Below are 20,086 nucleotides of genomic sequence, written 5' to 3' on the forward strand. Positions count from 1 at the left end.
GTGTCTAGCTCCTTCCGAATATGAGTGATTTTATCTGCAAAAAACTTTGCAAAATCGTTGCAGGAGATCTTGGGGTCTTTACAAGGCCCCGGTGGTAAAGGTGGTTCCGTTAAATTGCGAACCACCTGAAAGAGTCTCCTGCTACTATTTTCTGCAGATGCAATAGAGGCGGTGAAGAAAGTCTTCTTCGCCGTCGCTATCGCCACTTGGTAGGCTCGACGTTGAGCTCTAACCTGTGTCCGGTCAGATTCGGAGTGAGTTTTCTGTCACCGACGCTCTAACCGTCTCAACGATTGTTTCATCGCCCTCAGCTCCGAAGAAAACCACGGGGCTGTTCGGGCTCCAATCCAAAGGTTCTTATCTTTCATGGGGGAAATCAACACCATCACCCCTAGTTCATTTCCAGTTTCACCACCAAGTTTCCAGGGAAGCACAAAAAAAAGAGAGCATGTGGAGGATTGCCTAACAACTCTCTAAAATTTTCTTTTACTAATTCCGGGTGGCCAGGAATTAATACGGAAGCAAGTTGGCACATATGTACTAACCAGCTAGCCATGCGCTTTCCCCCTAATACTCCTTCCATCTTAATAGCTGTTGTGCTAGCCTGCAACTTTAAGGAAATATCCAAATATGAAGGGGCGGTGGCAGGAGTTAGGCCTTACATCTGGGACCCATCACACACACACACACACACCCAAGCAGAGTTTCTAATCCTAATGCTTCTAGGGTCCTTAACATCAGCTCTCTTCCACAGCAAACTTCTCCGCATGTCATCTGAACCCAGTATCATGGTGAAGTATCCTTAACTATGACCCGCAGCCAAGAACAAAGCACAACTCCATGTTCAGATGACATGCTTAGCTTAAACCTTAGCTTGGCTGCCATGCCTTATGCTGAGCTAAAAAGGATGTAAACTGCTCTGTGGGAACCAACACATTCACGTGGTACCAGTAATCCTTAGTCTAGTGTACTGTGCCATGCAAGCCAGGCCGGATTTTCATTTCTGGGGGCAAGGCAGGTGATGGGGTCGTGTCAGTCTGGGAGCCTCTTCTCCTTAAGCTCTCAGTATGTGGAGAAACACTTTTCACCTGCCCAGCTAAAGTTTTTTTTTACTGTATCACATATTCGATGATACTGAAAACAACCCTGGCACAAAGTAAACCCTGGTGTTCATGTAGCAGTTCTGGACAGCTTGTGTGAATCTAGTACAGACTAGTGTAGTGGCTGGCAAGATGTTTCCAGTCAAGTGATTTATTTTTAATTGACCTTTGTAAAGTCAAGCTATTATTTTAGGCTACTAGAGAACACTTTGTATCATTCAAATTTTTCTATTCAGCCCAAGGAAAGCAATTCATTTCTGTACATCTTTGTACAGTGATTTGCCATCCGTGCTTGGTCAAACATTTTCCAGATCACCATGGCTTATTTTAAGACAGGAAGGAAACTGTAGCACCTGAAGACACAATGTTGCCTTTCTTTCTTTTTTAAATGGCATTTACTGTGGGGGGGGGGGCAAAGCCAAACAGTCCGTCCCCCCCGGAAATAGCCTGGGGCTGCATCCCACAGTAGTGCCTTTGAAAGGATAGAAGCAGGCAGAAATATAAACAACTATAGCACCATGAGTGGCCAACAATAACTAAGAAAAGTGACAGGGTCTGGATACCTCCTGGTATGCACCGCGGAGGACCTTAAGGTCCATAAATAACAACAGTTTGGAGGTCCCAAGCCTCAAGGAGGTTAGATTGGTTTCAACTAGGGCCAGGGCCTTTTCAGCACTGGCCCCAATGTGGTGGAATGCTCTGTCACAAGAGACTAGGGCCCTGCGGGATTTGACATCTTTCCGCAGGGCCTGTAAGACAGAACTGTTCCGCTGGCCTTCGGCTTAGACTCACTATGACCCCTTATATGGGATTTGGTATATAAATTTCCCCCTGGCTTTTTTGCTGGCCCATGTAGGGCCAGCATGGATAGCTGGCTCAGGTGAATTATCTGATGTTTCCTCCCTTTATAGTCTTGATTTATGGGCTGCTACTACTAAAATGAGGCCGTATTTTAATTAACTGTTTGTTTGTTGTTGTTGTGTTTTTCTATTACGTTTTATTGTAATTTGGTGTTAGCTGCCCTGAACCCGGCCCTGGCCGGGAAGGGCAGCTGTAAATAATAAAAAAAATTATTTTATTAAAAAGTGCATGAGGAAATGTCTATCTGAAATATGACCATTGTCTCCCCGCTTCCCACTCCATAATGATTTGAGTTGGTTGTTGGTTTTGGCAATGTTGTACCTCATAACTTCTTAATTTTACTGTTCTTGTGTTTTTTGCACTTCTAAAAAATCTTTTTCATTTTACTCATTTATCTTGCTTTCTTGTGTCACCTGTTGATCTTTCTTTGTACACTGGTTCTGCTCCCCTTTGGGTTTGGTGATATGCCGGGACGAGGGAAAGTTAGTACGAGCAGTTTTGAGGTCATTGTCCCAAACCTTAGGACTTTGATTCTGTACTGTGCTTCCAGACTCTTATTCGGCAATATTGATAGCTAGGTTCACTTTTGAATAAGTGAAAATTATTGAGGTGACTAGGTTGATTCTACAAAGGAGGATAATAATGATTTAAAACTGATATTTCTGTATTACAACAATGCTTAGGGGGAAATCAGCTGATTACAGCATGAACTTGATTTAGCTAAATGCTAAGTCTTCTTTAAATGCTTTGAGGACTTTTATTTATAAAACACGGGTGGCGCTGTGGGTTAAACCACAGAGCCTAGGACTTGCTGATCAGAAGGTCGGCGGTTCGAATCCCCGCGACAGGGTGAGCTCCCGTTGCTCGGTCCCTGCTCCTGCCAACCCAGCTGTTCGAAAGCACGTCATAGTGCAAGTAGATAAATAGGTACTGCTCCGGTGGGAAGGTAAACGGCGTTTCCGTGCGCTGCTCTAGTTCGCCAAAAGTGGCTTAGTCATGCTGGCCACATGACCCGGAAGCTGTAAGCGAGCTCCCTTGGCCAATAAAGCGAGATGAGCGCCGCAACCCCAGAGTCGGTCATGACTGGACCTAATGGTCAGGGGTCCCTTTACCTTTACCTATTTATAAATATCAGCAGCTCCAATCCAAAGTTCCTCCCATTTCATGAACCTGTGGGTACTTATCTGTCAAACAGATGGTTGGTTTAGCTGCCTCAATCATCAGATACTTTGTTTGTGGGACCTGGATTTATACACCTCCATACAAGATATTGGTTCTGTTTAAGGTGATCTTGCAAGCATTTGTTTGATAGCGCACCAACACATTTTCACCCACAGGGAGCAATCTTTGGCAGTAATGGAAACAAATTCAAGAAGGAAATTCGTGTGTGGAAGCTTCCTTACACAGGTCACTCTTGCTAGACGAGAGTGTACATGGCTTCCTATCAGCATTTATACAAACCTATCTGTCTAAAAACATTTCATTTCATACCATCCTTCATTAAAAATTCCAGGGTGGCTTACAATACATAAATACCAGCACAATAACAGCAGCTCATTGCAGTTCAATGAATAAAGAAGGTGCTACATTATTTTCGTGCCAGATTTTTCCAGTATATGTTCTTTAAAATAAAATTATATAAACTACAATCTTGTAACCAGTTTTGTGAGAGTAAGCCCCATTGAGCTCAATGGAACATACTCCTGAGTAGGCATGTATAGAATTGCACTGTTAGTGATCTATTACTTTGTCCTGGAATGGCTTAAGCCTTTTACATTCTTTGCCATTGAACATGGCTGGTTGAAACAAATCAGTATTCCTGTGGAGACATTCAACCCACCCCATATTCCTGGCTTAAAACTGAACATTTCCCTACTCTTTCCTATGCCAAATGGCAATAGGTTTACATTCTTATGGTAATCTGTAGGGAAAATAAATTCAGTAGTTAATAATTGTATTATTCAGATAATATACTATATTCAGATAGTATCCCAGGGTATGAAAAATGTTGAGATGTGTGCCCAAAATGCAAACATGCAAAGAAAGCTGCCAGTGCAATTCTACAGTTGTTAATAGCTTGTCTCATCTCTTTGTTTGACTTCATATTTACTAGCATGGTGCTGGACTGTATCAGCTGCATGGCATTTGATACTATGAACCTCCATGTGCAACTGCTAGCTCAACCAACTTCCTATGCAAATAACCTCACACGCTTTTATAATCAGCCGCCACAAAATAATTAAAACTGCAGTTATTTTGTGTTCATGCCCGTTTCAATGGAACTCTGCATATTAAAGGTGTGCATTCTTACTCCGTGGAGGCAGCTTGTAACTCTAAATCCTGGTCAGCAACGAGATTGGCTACAGAGCCAGTCTATCGCTGAACTATAATGGATGCCTTGGGTGCAAAGAATTCTATAGGTGAATTTTAAGAGCACTGAACTGTTTCATTTCTAAGGTGCAATAACCTATTTTTAGAGTAATCCAGACTGGCTTTCAGAAAAAGTTATGCTCAAACCTAGATACAGTGGTACCTCGCAAGACAAATGCCTCGGAAGACAAAAAACTCACAAGACGAAAGAGTTTTTCGTTTTCTGAGTTGCTTCGCAAGACGGATTTCCCTATGGGCTTGCTTCGCAACGTCTTGCACCTTTTTAAAAAAACCGCCAATGCATTCCTATGGGAAACCGTCAATACACAGCGGTGCTTTGCAAGACGACAAAATTCACAAGACGAAAAAACTCGCAGAACGAATTAATTTTGTCTTGCGAGGCACCACTGTAATTACAGTGACTGCATTAGAACTGTGATTATTCAAAATTTTGTTTAAACAGCTGTTGCCGTGCATGTTGTGCAGTTGATACATTCTGAATCACTTAGCAAGTAAAGTGCTAATACTGCTGGCAGACTAGGAAAGAAGCCTGTGCTTTTCCAGTTGCATGCATTACACTGACACTATACTTTCTTTCCTTTCCTTTTCCCTGTGCCATGCTTGCTGTGTAGCAAATGGAATCTCTTGCAGTAAGTTAAAAGTTTTCATATTCTTTGTCCATTAAAATATGGACTAATGCACTCTCCTATTTCCCTATTTTAACTCTTAGCACGTTTCCCCCTTTTTCTTTTTATTCTTATTAATTCCGTTTATTATTACAAGAAATGTTTGTACTATGTTTTATCTCAGTTTCCTGGGCAGTTCAAATATAGTTTACCGTATTTATAAATTCTCGCTTTGTCACATGCAACTTGAAATTGTTATATAAATTTTATTTGGACAATAATCAAAGCCCTCACTTGCTTAATGTGTGAAGGAAGAGAACAGAAGTAATGGCTCTACTAAAACAAGAAATTTCTGTACTGCCTTTCTCCAAAATGAGAGTTTTTCATTCTAGGCTAAATTGAGAATTTCATTATGTAAGACAGAATAAAGGAATCTAATCCATTTTAGAGTATGATACCCCTAGAATATGATAAATCCATTCTCCCACATGTATAATTGAGAGAATCCCTTTTCTCATCTCAGGGATTCCTCAGGTTAGCGGAGCCATTTTCTCTCCTCCTTCCTTGTCCCTCATCAAGCCCTTAGCTGCGAGCTCATACACTGCAGTGAACCAGCAATTACCTGGTGTTAAAGGACTATACATGACTCCTATATGAAGCTCCAACTCGCCTTTTCCTTCCTAAGGCCAGATGCACATGCACCAGTTACAAATTCAGTACATGGATATGACATCCAAATATGAGGATTTCCACTGCTTTCAAGTGACCGCACAGAATGGATTGTGTCCACCTCCCCTTTCTCTCTGCATAACAAGGCATTGTCATAGCACAGAACTATTGTGGTTCAACACTATGGTCATAAGCACCCATTCACGGAAGTCGTATATTTTTAAGGTTTTCAATGTAGCCAGCCATTCTGTGTCTAAACTAAGTTACAAATGCAGTTTGAAAGAAATTGCAATTTCACTTTTGAAGAAGTGGGAAACTCCTGCATCAACCCAATAAAGCACATTTATTTTTATTTCCTTGACTGATACAACAAACTTTAATGAGCCAAGTCCATAACATTTCTTTTAGGAAAAAATGTAGATTGTATAAATGCAGGCAAGCATTCTAGTTAAGCAACTACCAGCTAAGACCGCAAAAGTGCAGTGTTTATATAATGGTATTTAAACAAAAGTTGTGTTTGGATGTTACAGTAGACGATTATTGATTGCGATGGCAGCAGGCCACAGTGAGCTTCAGGCTTCTACACTCCCCTCCAGCATGGCCATGAGGAGATAAAAACCTCTTACTTTCAGTTTTGATTAACCTGTTTAGCATTACATCTGCATTGTAAACTTTATAACCATAGAAGCCAGCTTTATAATGCATGGCTTAAAGTTGGCTTAAAATTGGCTTATTTCAAATGAATCATACTTAAGATAACTGCAGTTTATCATCTTCAAGTGTAACAGCAAGTTATAGTTAATTTAAAAAACAACCCAGAACTAAAAGCAATGCCAGAGGGAGACCAAGGACATAAACTGAAACTTCACTGTTTGCTCCCATAACAAGAAACCATGGTTTATTGTACAATTGAATACAGTTATTGTGATCATTTGGAACAAGCACTTGTGTCACCATCAGATTAAAACGGTGATGTACATTATAATGAGGTAAAAAATGCCACTGAAGTTCACTTTGGTGATGTAGAGATGGCACATGCTTCCCATATTCTCCATATATTCCCTATTTACAGCAGTATTTGGTCTTATTTCAGCATTGTTTTGTAATCCCCGATTCACAGTTTATTGCTTATGGAAAAATAATGTCCAACCTGTTGCTTCTTAATAACTTACCCCTTTTACAATTTTATTTCTTTAGCAATTGGAACTGTGCCAGAGATTATATAAGCTGCACTTCCAGTTGTTGTTGCTTTTTCAGTCGTACTGTAAACTCATCGGACAAGTGCACGAAGTTAGTACAATGCCAGAGGTATGTTGCTACAATCAAGCCTTTTGCTGAAATAATTGCTGTGCGTTCCTGTGTGGTGTTTATTTCGTACAGCAATCTAACGTATCTTAAATGAGGGCTGCTTGTTCAAGATCATGAATGATAACTATAGAGAGGTGTAGCACATTCTATTAATTTAGAGAAAATGTGGATGGATTTCAAACTGGGTACTTATTTTCTTACATTTATAAGCTGCTCTTCCTGTGTGGAGTTCAAATACATGGTTCTCTCCAACTCCCTTTTATCCTCAAAATTCTGGGTGGGTAGGTTGGCATGAGAGATAGTGGATATCCGAAGATCACCACTGAGCTTCACAACTCAGATATAAAGTGCAGTAATGTTTTTATACTGCAGAGAGCCAGTGTGGTGTAGTGGTTAAGAGCGGTAGTCACGTAATCTGGGTAACCGGGTTCGCGTCTCCACTCCTCCACATGCAACTGCTGGGTGACCTTGGGCCAGTCACACTTCCTTGAAGTCTCTCAGCCCCACTCACCTCACAGAGTGTTTGTTGTGGGGGAGGAAGGGAAAGGAGAATGTTAGCCGCTTTGAGACTCCTTAAAGGGAGTGAAAGGCGGGATATCAAATCCAAACTCTTCTTCTTCTTCTTCTACATTCACTCTTCTAGCAGTATTTCAGTATACATTCACAAATGGAGTTCCATATGCATCTTGCACATGTGTATTTAAATTTTATTCAAACACCCAGTTGCAAGAAATGAAGCTATCACTTTGTCCTTGAATGGTGCAGATTTTATATTTTTGATGCCCAATAGAGAAAACTTGTACACTGATGAATGTAATTCTCTTTTCCTTAACAGCTACTGAATATGTCACGAGAGCTGAGTGAGTTAAAGAAGAACCTTAAGGAAGCTAGTGCTGCCATTGCAATGGAACCGCTGATTGTAGAATGTGGTACCTCTGAACCCATGTTCACCTCTACAGAAGTAGCCATTCAGTCCATGCTGGAGTGTCTGAAAAACAATGAGCTTGGAAAAGCTCTACACCAAATAAGGGAATGCAGGTAACTTAATCAAGTGGCTGATCATGATGTCATAGTTTCCTTTCTTCCTCTCAGAAGACTACAGCTGTGTAACTTTACACGCACATCTTCATTTACGCTAACAAGTATATTCAGATTCAGTCAGAAGGTATTTGTAATCATTTTAAGGCACAATTTACTAAGCACTTTTATTGTGCAAGCCTCATTTAAATGAAAACGACGTGAAGCAGTGCATCATATATTAATTTCTATGTGTCCTTTATGGGAGAAGTTCCTTATACTTTGTTCCCTTTTTTTGTTTTTAAACCATTGCACAAAGCAGTGATTGTCGAGCTGTGATGGGAAGTGCATGCAGCTCCCAGTAATGGTTTCTTCCACATGCATAGTCTGGGCCAGAGATGTACCAACTCCTTATAGTTGATCATTTAGTCGAACCTTTACCCAGGCCAGAACTTTTTATTTATTATTGTAAAATGATGTTTTAGTTCATCAAATCCCCATAGTAATGTGTTACAGAAACACCTTGCTACCTCCTCTGTTTCCCATCTAGAGGTGCCTCTCTGTAGTTTGGCATGGTATAGAAGCATGGGCATCCACCTTCATTCCTGAAGGAAATACTTATACCAAAAAAATTTTTTTTTCTACTAATAGCGAATCCCATGTGCCTATATCGTTTATTATCTCATGCAGTTCCCTGCATGGCTTATTTTTCAGTGGCATGGAATGTGTATACGAGTTGCCCAAAATATGCATATGTAGCTGCAGAGGAATTGGGAAGGGATTTAACTTGTACGAAAGAGGGAATCTATTTCTTGAATAGCAGAGAGATCCTTAAATTAACTCTGGCTTTTTTTTATACTCATTTCCCTGCAGGAGTATATGGCCCAATGACATTTTTGGAAGCAGTTCTGATGATGAGGTCCAGACCCTACTGAATATTTACTTCCGGCACCAAACACTGGGGCAGTCTGGCACTTACGCTCTAGTGGGCTCCAATCAAAGCCTGACAGAAATCTGTACTAAACTGATGGAGCTGAACATAGAGATCCGGGACATGATCCGCAGGGCTCAAAGCTACCGAGTCATCAATACTTTTCTTCCAGACTCCAGTGTTTCCGGCACAAGTCTCTGACAAAAGTCTTGTGCCCCCCTTTTCATTCAAGCTGGGATTGCTTCCATGCTGGGGTGAGGTGGTTCAATGCCTTCTCAGCCTTAGAAAGACTTGGTCAAGTTGTAGTCAGTCTTGTTACCTTTACAACATTTTCCAAGAGGAGCTGGGCAGTGTTTTCAACGTGTAGCAATACTGCAAGGACAAAGGTAGCATAGAATCCTTTGTTTTGAGCTGCACAAACAAAATGCATTTCACTGGACAACCGCAGTTCACTACTGAAGAAGTGACTTCCATACATACCAAAGACTACTACACTGAACAAGACTTCCTTTCTAGAAATTTATTTTTAGGTTGGCAAAAGTGCAATCTTTCCTTCACTTGAGGACGGTTTTGTTTTTTAATCTTGTACATTTTTTTTCCTTTTGACCAAGTTTAAAAAATGGGCAGAATGAAGCTAGCGACAGGAGACTGCGAGACTGTCTTTTTGAAAGCTGAGAGCCTGTGTGTATGAAAGAGGTTGTAAAGGACTACAGTTTTAAATGTACACTGTAACTTAAATATGATTACTGTATCTTTTGGGGGAAAACCAAGCTGCTATGAAGTACATTTCCTGATGTTGCTAGGCTACTGTCTTGGAAGGTACTAGATCCTGTTGTAAAAGGTCTGTTATTAAGGCCAAAGTACCCATGAATGGACAAGGAAGATTTTTTTAAAAAAAGATTTTGGCTGCTTTTTACTAGAGGGTTGCTTTTATGAATATATTTATATTACATAAGGATGGTTGGTCTGGTATACCTTGCTATTTTGTAGGAAAACATCACACTGCTGATTTTAATTCTTTTGACCTGCCCCGCATGGATATTTTAATTTAACATACATTGTTTTAACAGTTAAGAAATGGAAAGTGAATTTTGAGTTGTACTTAAGAATATTTTTTTTTTTTTTGGTAATATGTAAGTTTTTCTTGCACTTAACTGCTGTAATGTGTTAAATGGGTGCATGCAAATCTTTTTGCACATTTAAGACACTTTTATTGCAGCATAGTCTCAATTATTCACTCTGTAAATACACTTAAAGGTTTTTGTGAAGTACCTTTTGGTTGATATTTTGATCAGAATAGGATCACCTAACTAAAATATCAAGGTCATTATAATATATATACATATGCATATATACAAACATGCCTCTGTGTGTACTGATTAATATGGAATGAGAGTATGATACGGTACAAAGGCTATTGCTTTCAATTGGTTTTGAACTAACATGCAGCCTTCACAACACTCAAATAGCTGCTTTCTAAATACCCATAAGGGAGACAAATGTAATCTCTCATTTGACCAGAAGCAGCTTTGAGAAATAGGTTGTTTTTTCTGAAGTTTGCTTCAAATGCATAGCCCTAGCTGGATGAAAAATGGTGTATGTTTCTCCGCTCTTAAGGGGGTTAGCCCTTCAAACAAAATTGGAGTAAGGTACTCACATTTAAATTGTAAAGGGAAAGTGGAGATTGCAAGAATGAGTTCATACACTATTTTATGCAAACTTACAGAAGTAGTACACTTAATCATTATGACTAAGCAAATATGCTGGAAGTGTACCCTTTGAGGTGAAAATGTAATTCTTGCTCCTCAAGCAGCTCTGGAAAATAAGTGCCCACACTATTCTAGTTTTAATTCTACCTGGAAAGTGATCCAGCTATAGTTCTGAGTGCATGAGAAAGTAAAGCAGGGTTTTACACATTTCCCCATTAGGTGCTTGCAACTTAGATTTTATAATGCACTATGTTGCTGCTCCAATACTGTTGAAACAAAGGGTAGTTTTATGCTTAGCAACCGATAGCATACCTCCATAATGCTTAAGTATGGAGAATATTTCTGCCTTTTGCTGGATTTCACTGGTTCTTAGTGGTATCCTGTCCTGCCATCTGCGGCAAGCCTGTTCTCAACTTTGTGCCTGCCTGTTGCAGTCCTGTTAAATAGCAAGGAAGACGTGCTCTCTTACATGGCATGACTTGAATGCTGTCTCTACAAAAACACCCTTGCCACCATTCTGTTTGGAAGAATGCTCTGTAAATAAGAAAATGCTTGTGAATGTCAGAAAACCAAGCTATTTGAGACACTAGAACTAAAGTTGATTACCTTCTCAGACTGGCCTAATTTCCCCTACTGATAGGTATCCTGTGTTACACCTTGCTCACTGTCCTATACCAAATTTATACAGAGAATGTGTGTGTGTATATATATATCTCCGATCACCCCATTGTACAGCTATCAATACTAATGTCAAACTATGCTGCTTCTAATAGTGCCACTACAGACCAACCTATATTTCCTTTTTAACAATTGCTACCAGTGCTATTTACTTATTCTTGGCACTCTGAGCACACTGGATGAAAGACAACTGCATTTATTATATTAGTTTACAAAGTTGGTTTCTTTGTAAAACCAAACAAGGCAGAGGAAATTCATCTTCATAAGTTACCGGTACTTCAGGAAAGAAACTCAACTGTTTTCATATAACATACAAGGACGGAGACTCTCCAAGTCATGATCAATATATGACTTTTAAATCTAACACTTATGCTGAGGTATCTGTTCAGTTAGAAAATAAAAAGCAGGCCATTTGCCCAGATCAGAATTACTCTGTTTATTCCATTTAATAAATATTTTCCACTGCAGAGATTGTACCAGAGGACAATATATGGAATAGTTTATAGTCTTCAGTGGTTAAGAATATTTTTATTAGTTTTAGAAAGGTATGCAAAGAGACAGCTCACCTTGTTATTAGTAATTTGTCATTACAGTACAGTATTAATAAGTGTTAATGAAACAGCATCAAATGGGATAACCTGGCCCCTTGTAGAAATTTTAGGTTTGCTACATAGAAATTCCTCAATTCCCCATCCTTCAATATAGCTCTCATGTACTATAGCTAGTCTTCCATATCAGCGACTATTACAATTGAAGTGGAATTCAAATTCATTACAAGTTACCCCAATAAACTACAAATATTTTCTAGCCTTACAAAAATCTTTACTCCAGTATCCAATGCCGGGTCAGAAACCTAAGGTCAAAGCCATGTTATGAAACAAGTAACAAAGTGCATGGTGCCATGTGCAAGAACAGCACAAATTAGATAATGTATTTGAAGCTGTAAGTATTGTCACAAGAGAGTCTTTTGCCTTTGCAGCGGCCACACAGCTCTTGACGGTGAGGCCTCTTGAGGTCAATGTGTCTTTTCTTCTGGGGGCAGGAGCAACGAGTCTTGGCACAAATCTTTGGATAACATATTTAAATTAGTGAACAGATCAAACTTCTCCTCCCAAAGTTGGCTTCCTGCTACTGATATATTTTAAGTATACTAGTACCATAATTCTATTGTTATGGTCCCCATAACCTGTGGGTCCCCAGATGTTGTTGGACTACAACTCCCATCATCCCTGAGAGCTCTGGCCTTGCTAGCTAGGGGTGATGGGAGTTGTAGTTCAACAACATATGAGGACCCACAGGTTGAGAAAGGCTGTTCTACTTGTTTTGAAAGCAGCTCAAAAGTGGCCTGTTCCTATGAATGAAAAACCTGCAGCTCCAGGGCCTAATTTCAAGGAGGGTGGGGTGGGGCGAGATAAGATCACCACCCCACATTAAAAAATGTGTGGAAAGCCATTGTCTTTAGTGTAGAGGGTAGCTGTGACCAATGCAAACATGTAGCTCCCAGAAGATTACTTCCCAAGAGAACTTTGCCTGTTGACAGAAAAGTTTGCCTTCTCCTGCTATACAGTTTTCTATTTGCTTAATAAAGGGCCATAGGTTTTATGCTGGGCAAAATATTCCTGCATTGCAGGGGGTTGGGCTAGATGATCCATGTGGTCCTTTCCAACTCGTATGACTGATACCAAGCCTCCTAGAAATTACCCCCACAGCTAGTCTTGGTACTAACAGTAAAGAAAGCTAAACGTGACTTCTCCATATGTATTTTTTCTATTCCCTGAACACTGCCGTTTAAGGTAGGCAAGTATTTCTCACTGTTTAACACATCTTAGGAAACGTGTTACTTACACGGCACTGAATTGCTTCCACTTTATAAGGATTAAAGCTCTTCTGACATTTGCGACAAAGCTGTTTAAAGTAAACCTATGCAAAGGAAGGTGATTGCCATTAGAAGAAAGTCTTCTCAGATCAAACATCTAGATTTGTCAATTCTTTTAAAAGTTACACATCCAGAGCAAAAACAGGTTTACAGGCAGTTAGGTTTCATTGATTCACAACACTGTATTAAAATTTATCCTTGATGGGCTTTGTCTATTTAAGCCAATATAAAGTTTTCTTCCAAACGTAGTTGCTTCAGGGAGATTCACAGGTAGGGAGGACAGGGTTAACCCCTTCCCTGATTGCAGCCCCCCAAATGCTCCTCCGGCCATTGCAATTAGGCTTGAAAAAAGTATGGGCTCCAATGGAAGGCTTCTTTCAGGCCTAATTTCAACAGGACGGACAGAAGTCTGAGGTCATTAGGAAGACCTTTGCAGCTGCATGTTAACCCACAGGTGCTATGTTAACAAAAGCATCTCCAACTCAGGCATCATAAGTGAGCTGCCTTTTAGCTAACAGGAATAGCTTCCATTCAGTGTCTCCAAATATTCCACTGAAAAGGTTCCAGTACTAGCATTTTGTTGGGCATTAATGAACAAGAAACCTGATTAACAGGGACTGGTAATAGTTCAAGAGAGTTGTGGGTAGTATGACAATAGCATCAGTATTTCCTTGCTATCTTCTGGTTAAGAAGATGAAAGTTTTGTGGTATCATAAATAAAATCTAGCATGAGCATTCTGCTAGTCTACAAAAGCTTATGCTACAATAAATCAGTCAGCTGCAGCAGGAACAAGCTTTTGGCACCTTAAAGACAAACACAACTATTTCTGGGAAATGTTCAAAAACCCTTTGCAGGTTTGTGAAGCACTTCAATTCATAAATGATTCTCCACTTTCTGGTAAGGTACAGCAACCCTTTTGTTTGTACCCAAAAGCAAACCCTCTAGAAGCAAATTTTGTCTTTTCATCTAAATACCTTATTGGTTCCAGAAATGCACCATACGTAAGCACTTTCCCATCTGGTCTTGCAATCGTTGCAATGGAAATAGCCATACTTCTGTTCTAGGAACTGTAATAGAAAATAGCTGATTAGCAGCATAATAAATTAATGTGTACCCCATTTAGAAATCTTTATAGTATTAAGCCAACTCTTACTATTTGCAGGTTTATTGTTTAAGGCAGGCAATGGAAAATGCAAGATATGTTATTGTTAATGCTTACTCTACATCTAGTCAAATTGAAGCAGTTTTAAGACAAAATGTACCCAACAGCAGTCTTTGTCAATAAACTACAGGAATTATATGGATTGTGGCCAACATGAATGTGGCTTTGAAAACTAGCAGTGGGAGCGCATGAGATATGAAGTGATACTGTAAACATACCTTTTTGTGTCATTTAGCTCATACTTCATGGACATATGCAAGAAGGGTATTACAAAGATTTCTGCACAGTAATTTTTATTCAAACACTAAAGATACCCACTTCACTTTGTCACCTTATACCACCCCCGCAATGCTGACAGATTAGTCTAGCAGAAATCTTATGGCATAGCCCAAAAATTATAGTCTTAAGTCCACTGCACACAGGTTGCAATCTTATGTACATTTACTCAGAAGCCAGGTCTTTTTGAGTGTAGTGGTCTTCCACTGCAAAAATAAAAAAAATATGCAGGATGTTGCTGTGAAAAACCTCATTTCTCACAGCCTTAAATGTTCCTCACATGAATGCAAAATCATTCCTTTTCCATATTGGGTTACATGCCAAATTAACCTCAAAGGTTACAGTAAATAAGAGTTGTCACTAGGTTCTCAACCACCCTCATTCCTCTTTTGCTTACTACAACAGTTATAAAACCATTATGTGGCCCTCCAGATGTTGACTGCAACTCCCATTAATCTTTGCCATGATGGGAGCTTCAAGACCAGCATCCCAAGGGCCACAGGTCCCTCACACACACAGGAGTCACACTCACTTAACAAGACAGTGACTTTTCACAGACCATACCTAAATGTACTTAGTTTCTCCAAGTTAAGTGGAGCTTGCTTCCCTATAGGCATGCTTAGAAGTTGGGAGGAACTACTATAAACAAGTCTGGCTTTCTCAACTCGATTTAAACTTGCCCAGGCTTGTATTGAAGTGTTGGCACCCCTCACCAAAAATGCTTAAGCTTCTAAAAAATTAAGTGCATGGCAGATTAGCAATCCAAAGGGTGCAGACTCTGCCCCCAATATCTGCAGTTGAGGAGATAACAGTCCTGAATAGGCACAGTGTTTCCCAGCCTTGGGTCTCCAACTGTTTTCGGACTACAATTCCCATCATCCCTGACCACTGGTTTTGCTAGCTAGGGAAGATGGGAGTTGTAGTTTTAAAACAGCTGGAGAGCCAAGGTTTGGAAACACTAGTGTATATTTAGCAACTTCACAAGCCAGGAAAGGTTTCCCAGAACTCAACATTCAGTGAGTCTTGGTCCTGCTTTCAGCTAAGGAAGCTAAAAAGGAAATGGGGGAGCTCCCTATTTTAGTTATTAAACCCACTTGTTTACTGAAACGCGTTAGAACTGCCCGTAGTCCATCTGCTAAACACGAAACATAACCCCGAGGTGGATCCCAAAGTGGACGGGGAGCAACAGAAGCTGGAGAGGGGCCTGACTTTTCATAAAACGTCTCGAGTAGAAGGAGGCGCCTCACTCCCTCAGTGAGAGTTTCAGGAATCGGATGAGACGGCCTTCGCGCCTTTTTTCGCGCCTCCACAGCGCCCCTAGCGAATGAACTGAGGACACCGAGAGGCCCACTCACCTGGAAAGCAGCTCTCTTGCCCTCAGTGGCGGTGGAGGCCGCGGCGGCGTCAGCGGCGCCTTTCTGGCCCACGTCGCCCTCCCCGTCCCGCAGTTGCTGGGCGGATTCTTCTCCTTCCCCGCTGCCTGGAAGCTTCCCCTTCGCCTCAGCCTGAGCGGCCTTCTCCGGCTCCAGGGGTTCCTTCCCCTCGGGCTCTTGCTGCTGGGATGGCGGCCCTCCTTCTCGCCCTGTGGGCGGCTTCTTCTCCTCCTCCTTCGCCGCCGCCGCCTCCTCCTCGGCGCAAGGGGAGAGTTGCTGCGGCGGAGGCTCCCGCCCGAGGAGGCTCTGGAGCTGGCGGGACCCGAGCGAGCACTGCACGGCGGCGTCCACCCGCGGGTTGACCTGGGTGCCCACCTCCTTGGTGCTGGCTTTGCGGAGCCTCGGGGCGAGGCCGGGGCTGACTTGAGAGAGCAGCGCCTTCAGCTGGGCCCGCTTGTAGCTGTCTAAATAATCCGGCGAGGCCGGCGGCGGAGGGAGAGGCGGCAGCGGGGCCGAGGAAGGGGCAGACAGGGGGCCCCGGTAAGGGCTCGGGATGCTGCTCCTGCTGCTCTTGCTCTGCTTCCAGCCAGGCTGCTTTTGCTTAGATGGCGGCCTGGGGGCCACGTTGTGGCTGTGGCTGAAGGCGTTCCCATAACTTTGGTAGATGCTATAGGACGGGTAGACAAAGCGCTCCATAGCCTAGAGGGACGGGTAACTTGGCTCGCCTTCTCCCCGTGGCTTTTATCCCTCGAGGGGAAGGGCGTCTTAATTGGTGCTCGTTACTGCTGCCCGGCGGTAATAATCGCCCTTCCATTGATTATTACCAACTGCAAACTCTTGACCATGGCTAGGGGAGGATGTTGGCAGGACTTAAGCCAAAGTAGTGAATATCCAAAGCAAACTCCTAAGCTTGCAAAGGTTAAACACACCAGCGTCCCTTTGCAAACTAAACCCCATTCCTGCTGGATCGAGCCCATTAGAAAGTCGGCCAGACTGATTAACTAGGTCTCAGACTGTGGTATATCCATTGAAACCAATGGGTGCTCCCTTCCAGAGAATTAAAGGCACTTGCCTAAATATTGGTTTTACGCTAAAGCAATCCATTTGGCTTCAGCTGCTTGATACAAGCTTACGCCTCCTCTGCAAAACTGTGCTACCTTGAGCAGGAAGCAGTTAGCTAGTTTAAAATAGGCTCTAGCATATGGAGGGCAAGGCCACAACTCCTCCCCCCCCCCCAGTTGGGCCCATCTGCCTCACACAGATAATAGGTTAAGATCCGAATACAGTTCGTATAAAATCCAGTGCATACAAAATCCCAATTGTCTGTTCAGATCTACGTAAGTTATAGTGCAACTCAAGAGTAAGTCTCATTGAGATCAATGGGGCTTATTCCCATGTAAATAGGTATGACAATGTCATCTGAGATATAATGCACATTTGCTCTGTTCAGACACTGTCACAAATAGATGCCCAACAGAACAGGAGCCTGTGGGCAGGGAGACAAAACCCCACTTCTGTATAGAGAGTAGACGTTTGGGGACAACTGGCAAAATGAAAGCAAACATATTCACTTAGCAGACTTAGGAGAAACAATGTTTCTATCCTTGTAGGGATGTACCAGTCAGGGCTGAGCTGCTGAAGAGGATGTTTTTAACCCACCATTAGTTTGCATGTAGATATATAACTTTCCCAACCACTGGAAGAAAATAAAAGCCTGCTCCACAACAGGGTTACTTTTAAGTAAGTCCAATTTACAATGGAACTTACGTTAAAGTAAGTGTGCTCTGACAGTCATCTTTGCAGATTTTGAAGCAGTTCATACAATGCATACCAACATTGAGGCTGAGCCAATCTGGGTCAGCTCTCACATTTCTCAGCTCCTGATGTCTCACAGCTGAATGTAGCAGCTGGTCACCCCAATATCCAAGTTGTGTGAGAATCCAGATCCTTTTCGAAAGGAGGCACACAGAGACTGGTGTTTTTATGATATATGGTTTGTACTTCTTGCACAAAGCCTTTCTCTCTAGGTTTTCCTAATGGCTCATTACCTTCCTTTTGTCTTCCAATGGTCCCTCACACCAGGCGATTTCCTAGTCAGGGAACTGACTTGGCTTGTATATTTGTCTTCCTTAACTTCTAACCGCTACTGGACTCAGGAATTAGGGATGTCTAGCACCCACAAACTCATACCTACAATTACTGCCTCAGAGGAGCATTGAGCACATCTTTCGTCAAACCTTAAACCTGTCTGTCCTGTAGCTCACTCATACAATTTTTAAAAATTGATTATTCTGTTGCTTTTCCTTCAAAATTTCATGTTTTTGTGTTTAAAGGTAACATTGAGGCAACAAAGAGAACAGTTCTGGTTTACCTGTACTTTCTAAACTGTTTTTGGGGTTCAGGTTTAGTTAACTCCTAAGCTAATTTAGGAGTAAAGCATATTGCACTTAGTGGAAGTTACTTTCAAGTAAACACAGAAAGGACTGGGCTGCACAAATAGGGAGATGTGAAGCTTCCATGAGTTCATGAGATTACTGCAGCTACACTGAAATCAAAGGGAGTTATTTCCAAATAAATGGATTATGGATTAAAATTCAAGTTGTGTATCGCAGATGAAATTCCTGGAGGATGTTTTACTTCCATTTACCATGGCCATCCTAACATGTTAAAAATTACTGGTAAATGTTGATACTTGCTGAGAGTTTGATATTTACAATAAACAGAGTCTCCCCCCCCCCCCAAACTTCAACAATAAGACTTGGATCCCATTGTTTTAAAAAATGGATACATTGCACGAATGACCACTTATTATAGCTTCCTGTCTTTTAAAGTGCAACACGTGGTAACCTGTTCTTATGAACGCCTCTTCTCCCCATGTGAGAGAACAATACATGGGAAAGCTGTGGTCAGACTTCAAGCTTTATTTAGGGCGGAAGGGGGAGGGAGTGTGTTAATAACTCTAGAGAAAAATTAAGTGGGCCTATCTCCTTGTCTCTGAAGATGAAGAATGCATTGCCTGAATGATTAGAACTTAAACGCTGGTGGACCTTGTGGCTGTGGGTGTGCATTGCCACCTGCTCACAGGTAAAAAAACCCAGAAATAATTATTCGGTGATCAATCGTATCCAGCATCGCCTGAGCTCCGCCAGTGCAGCTTTCTCCCGTTTGAAGCACAGAGTGTTTGACGACCTGGACATTCGAAGGGAGATTTATTTACAGCTATCAACCTTTGTGAAACATGGACCACTTATAAACGCCCCGTCCAACTCCTTGAAAGATTCCATCAACGGTGTCTCCAGAAATTATAAGAGGGAATTGAAAGAAGTTCTTAGTGGTTGGGTGCAATTTTTTTTAGTTGCTTACTGAACGTCGTAAAAGACATTGTAATTAGCTGTACAATACAAGCTGTGAAAGGGCTTCATGCTGCAAACATGAATTGGTAGTTTTAGCCCCGTGTATTAAAATAAAAACCCATTATTTAGAGCAAGGCAGCCCTCAACCCTCGCAGAACTACATTCCCCATGATTCTTGAGGGCGGCAGAGACGAACCACTCCAATCCACCCACTTTCCAGACCGTTTAATCTCCCCCCCCAACAGGAAGTGGTACGGCCGCTTCCCTCGCAGGGAGCCACCTCCTCTCGCCTGTGGCGCTGCAGTTCAGGAAGGAACGCCCTCCCGGGCGTCAGGACTGAACCAACTGGGAGGAGGAGGAGCAAACGCGCGCCATTTCCGCATCTGCGCTTGCGTCGCTGAGACTTGGCGGCAGATTTCGTATTTCGAGGAAGTGGCGCTGCTGCTGCTGAGGCGCAGCTATGGAGACCGGTCAGTCTTTCGACTCCCTTCTGGGGTGACGTGGCTCGCGGCAGTTTATCTCCTTTCCGGGGCTCATATGCGCTTTCCGTGCTCGTCTTTCCGCCGGCTGCCTGTCCCTGAGGCGGTTGTCGTCCTTCTTTTTCTCCTCCTTCCAACCCCTGAAAAAGCCCTTAGGCAAGCGGGGACGAAGTCAGAGGAAGGGCGACATTTGAGGTCCAGTGCAGGGCCAGCGAAGCATGACCTTTTCATATATGGTTGCTGTATATTCGCTCCCAAGGGATTTGGACGCTCGTGGGGTTTTGTGCATCGGGTGCC

At 42.1% G+C, this 20,086-nt stretch overlaps 3 protein-coding genes and 1 long non-coding RNA gene across 17 annotated transcripts in view; 2 read left to right on the plus strand and 2 right to left on the minus strand.

Annotated features, from left to right (window-relative positions):
* The window catches only part of FRY (FRY microtubule binding protein), a 191,417-nt gene extending 181,176 nt beyond the window's left edge, over positions 1-10,241 (plus strand). For 9 of the 13 annotated variants that reach the window (XM_083436987.1, XM_083436985.1, XM_083436984.1 and 6 more), the window contains 4 exons: positions 4,964-4,981; positions 6,824-6,934; positions 7,770-7,972; positions 8,825-10,241. In XM_083436987.1, coding sequence (XP_083293113.1) covers positions 4,964-4,981; positions 6,824-6,934; positions 7,770-7,972; positions 8,825-9,083 — 591 coding nt within the window. In that variant the 3' untranslated portion in view covers positions 9,084-10,241. The remainder of the gene's footprint in view (positions 1-4,963; positions 4,982-6,823; positions 6,935-7,769; positions 7,973-8,824) is intronic. The other 4 variants (XM_083436986.1, XM_083436989.1, XM_083436994.1 and 1 more) reach the window with 1 other exon arrangement.
* LOC310676010 lies at positions 3,083-4,956 on the minus strand. Its single transcript, XR_014510348.1, has 2 exons — positions 4,737-4,956; positions 3,083-4,478 (listed from the first exon to the last, which is right to left on the minus strand). It is a non-coding gene; the product is annotated as an uncharacterized lncRNA (long non-coding RNA).
* Positions 10,242-11,782: 1,541 nt separating the features above from the next.
* Positions 11,783-17,264, minus strand: ZAR1L (zygote arrest 1 like). 2 transcript variants are annotated; one of them, XR_014510336.1, is made up of 4 exons: positions 15,940-17,264; positions 14,121-14,213; positions 12,566-13,189; positions 11,783-12,480 (listed from the first exon to the last, which is right to left on the minus strand). XR_014510336.1 is itself a non-coding variant. In XM_083437222.1 (4 exons), exons 1-4 carry the CDS (start codon positions 16,651-16,653, stop codon positions 12,191-12,193), a joined length of 1,026 nt encoding a protein of 341 aa, XP_083293348.1. In that variant the 5' UTR covers positions 16,654-17,202; the 3' UTR covers positions 11,783-12,190. The 2 variants fall into 2 exon arrangements, 1 of the variants encoding a protein (XP_083293348.1); XM_083437222.1 differs by having other exon boundaries at positions 11,783-12,334; positions 13,115-13,189; positions 15,940-17,202.
* Positions 17,265-19,572: 2,308 nt separating this feature from the next.
* The window catches only part of BRCA2 (BRCA2 DNA repair associated), a 30,461-nt gene continuing 29,947 nt past the window's right edge, over positions 19,573-20,086 (plus strand). The window contains exon 1 of the mRNA XM_083436982.1: positions 19,573-19,780. Within this exon, the coding sequence (XP_083293108.1) occupies positions 19,771-19,780 (10 nt within the window). The 5' untranslated portion in view covers positions 19,573-19,770. The remainder of the gene's footprint in view (positions 19,781-20,086) is intronic.

This window comes from Podarcis tiliguerta (assembly GCF_965153285.1).
Source record: "Podarcis tiliguerta genome assembly, chromosome: 4".
NCBI classification, from domain to species: domain Eukaryota; kingdom Metazoa; phylum Chordata; class Lepidosauria; order Squamata; family Lacertidae; genus Podarcis; species Podarcis tiliguerta.

Excerpts from the sequence above, each read along its gene's own strand:
- ZAR1L (XM_083437222.1), bottom strand. The coding sequence starts at position 16,653 with ATGGAGCGCTTTGTCTACCCGTCCTATAGCATCTACCAAAGTTATGGG. Across the intron at positions 14,214-15,939 it reads GCAAGAGAGCTGCTTTCCAG|TTCCTAGAACAGAAGTATGG; the intron begins GTGAGTGGGCCT and ends TTTCTATTACAG. Across the intron at positions 13,190-14,120 it reads GCATTTCTGGAACCAATAAG|GTTTACTTTAAACAGCTTTG; the intron begins GTATTTAGATGA and ends TCCTTTGCATAG.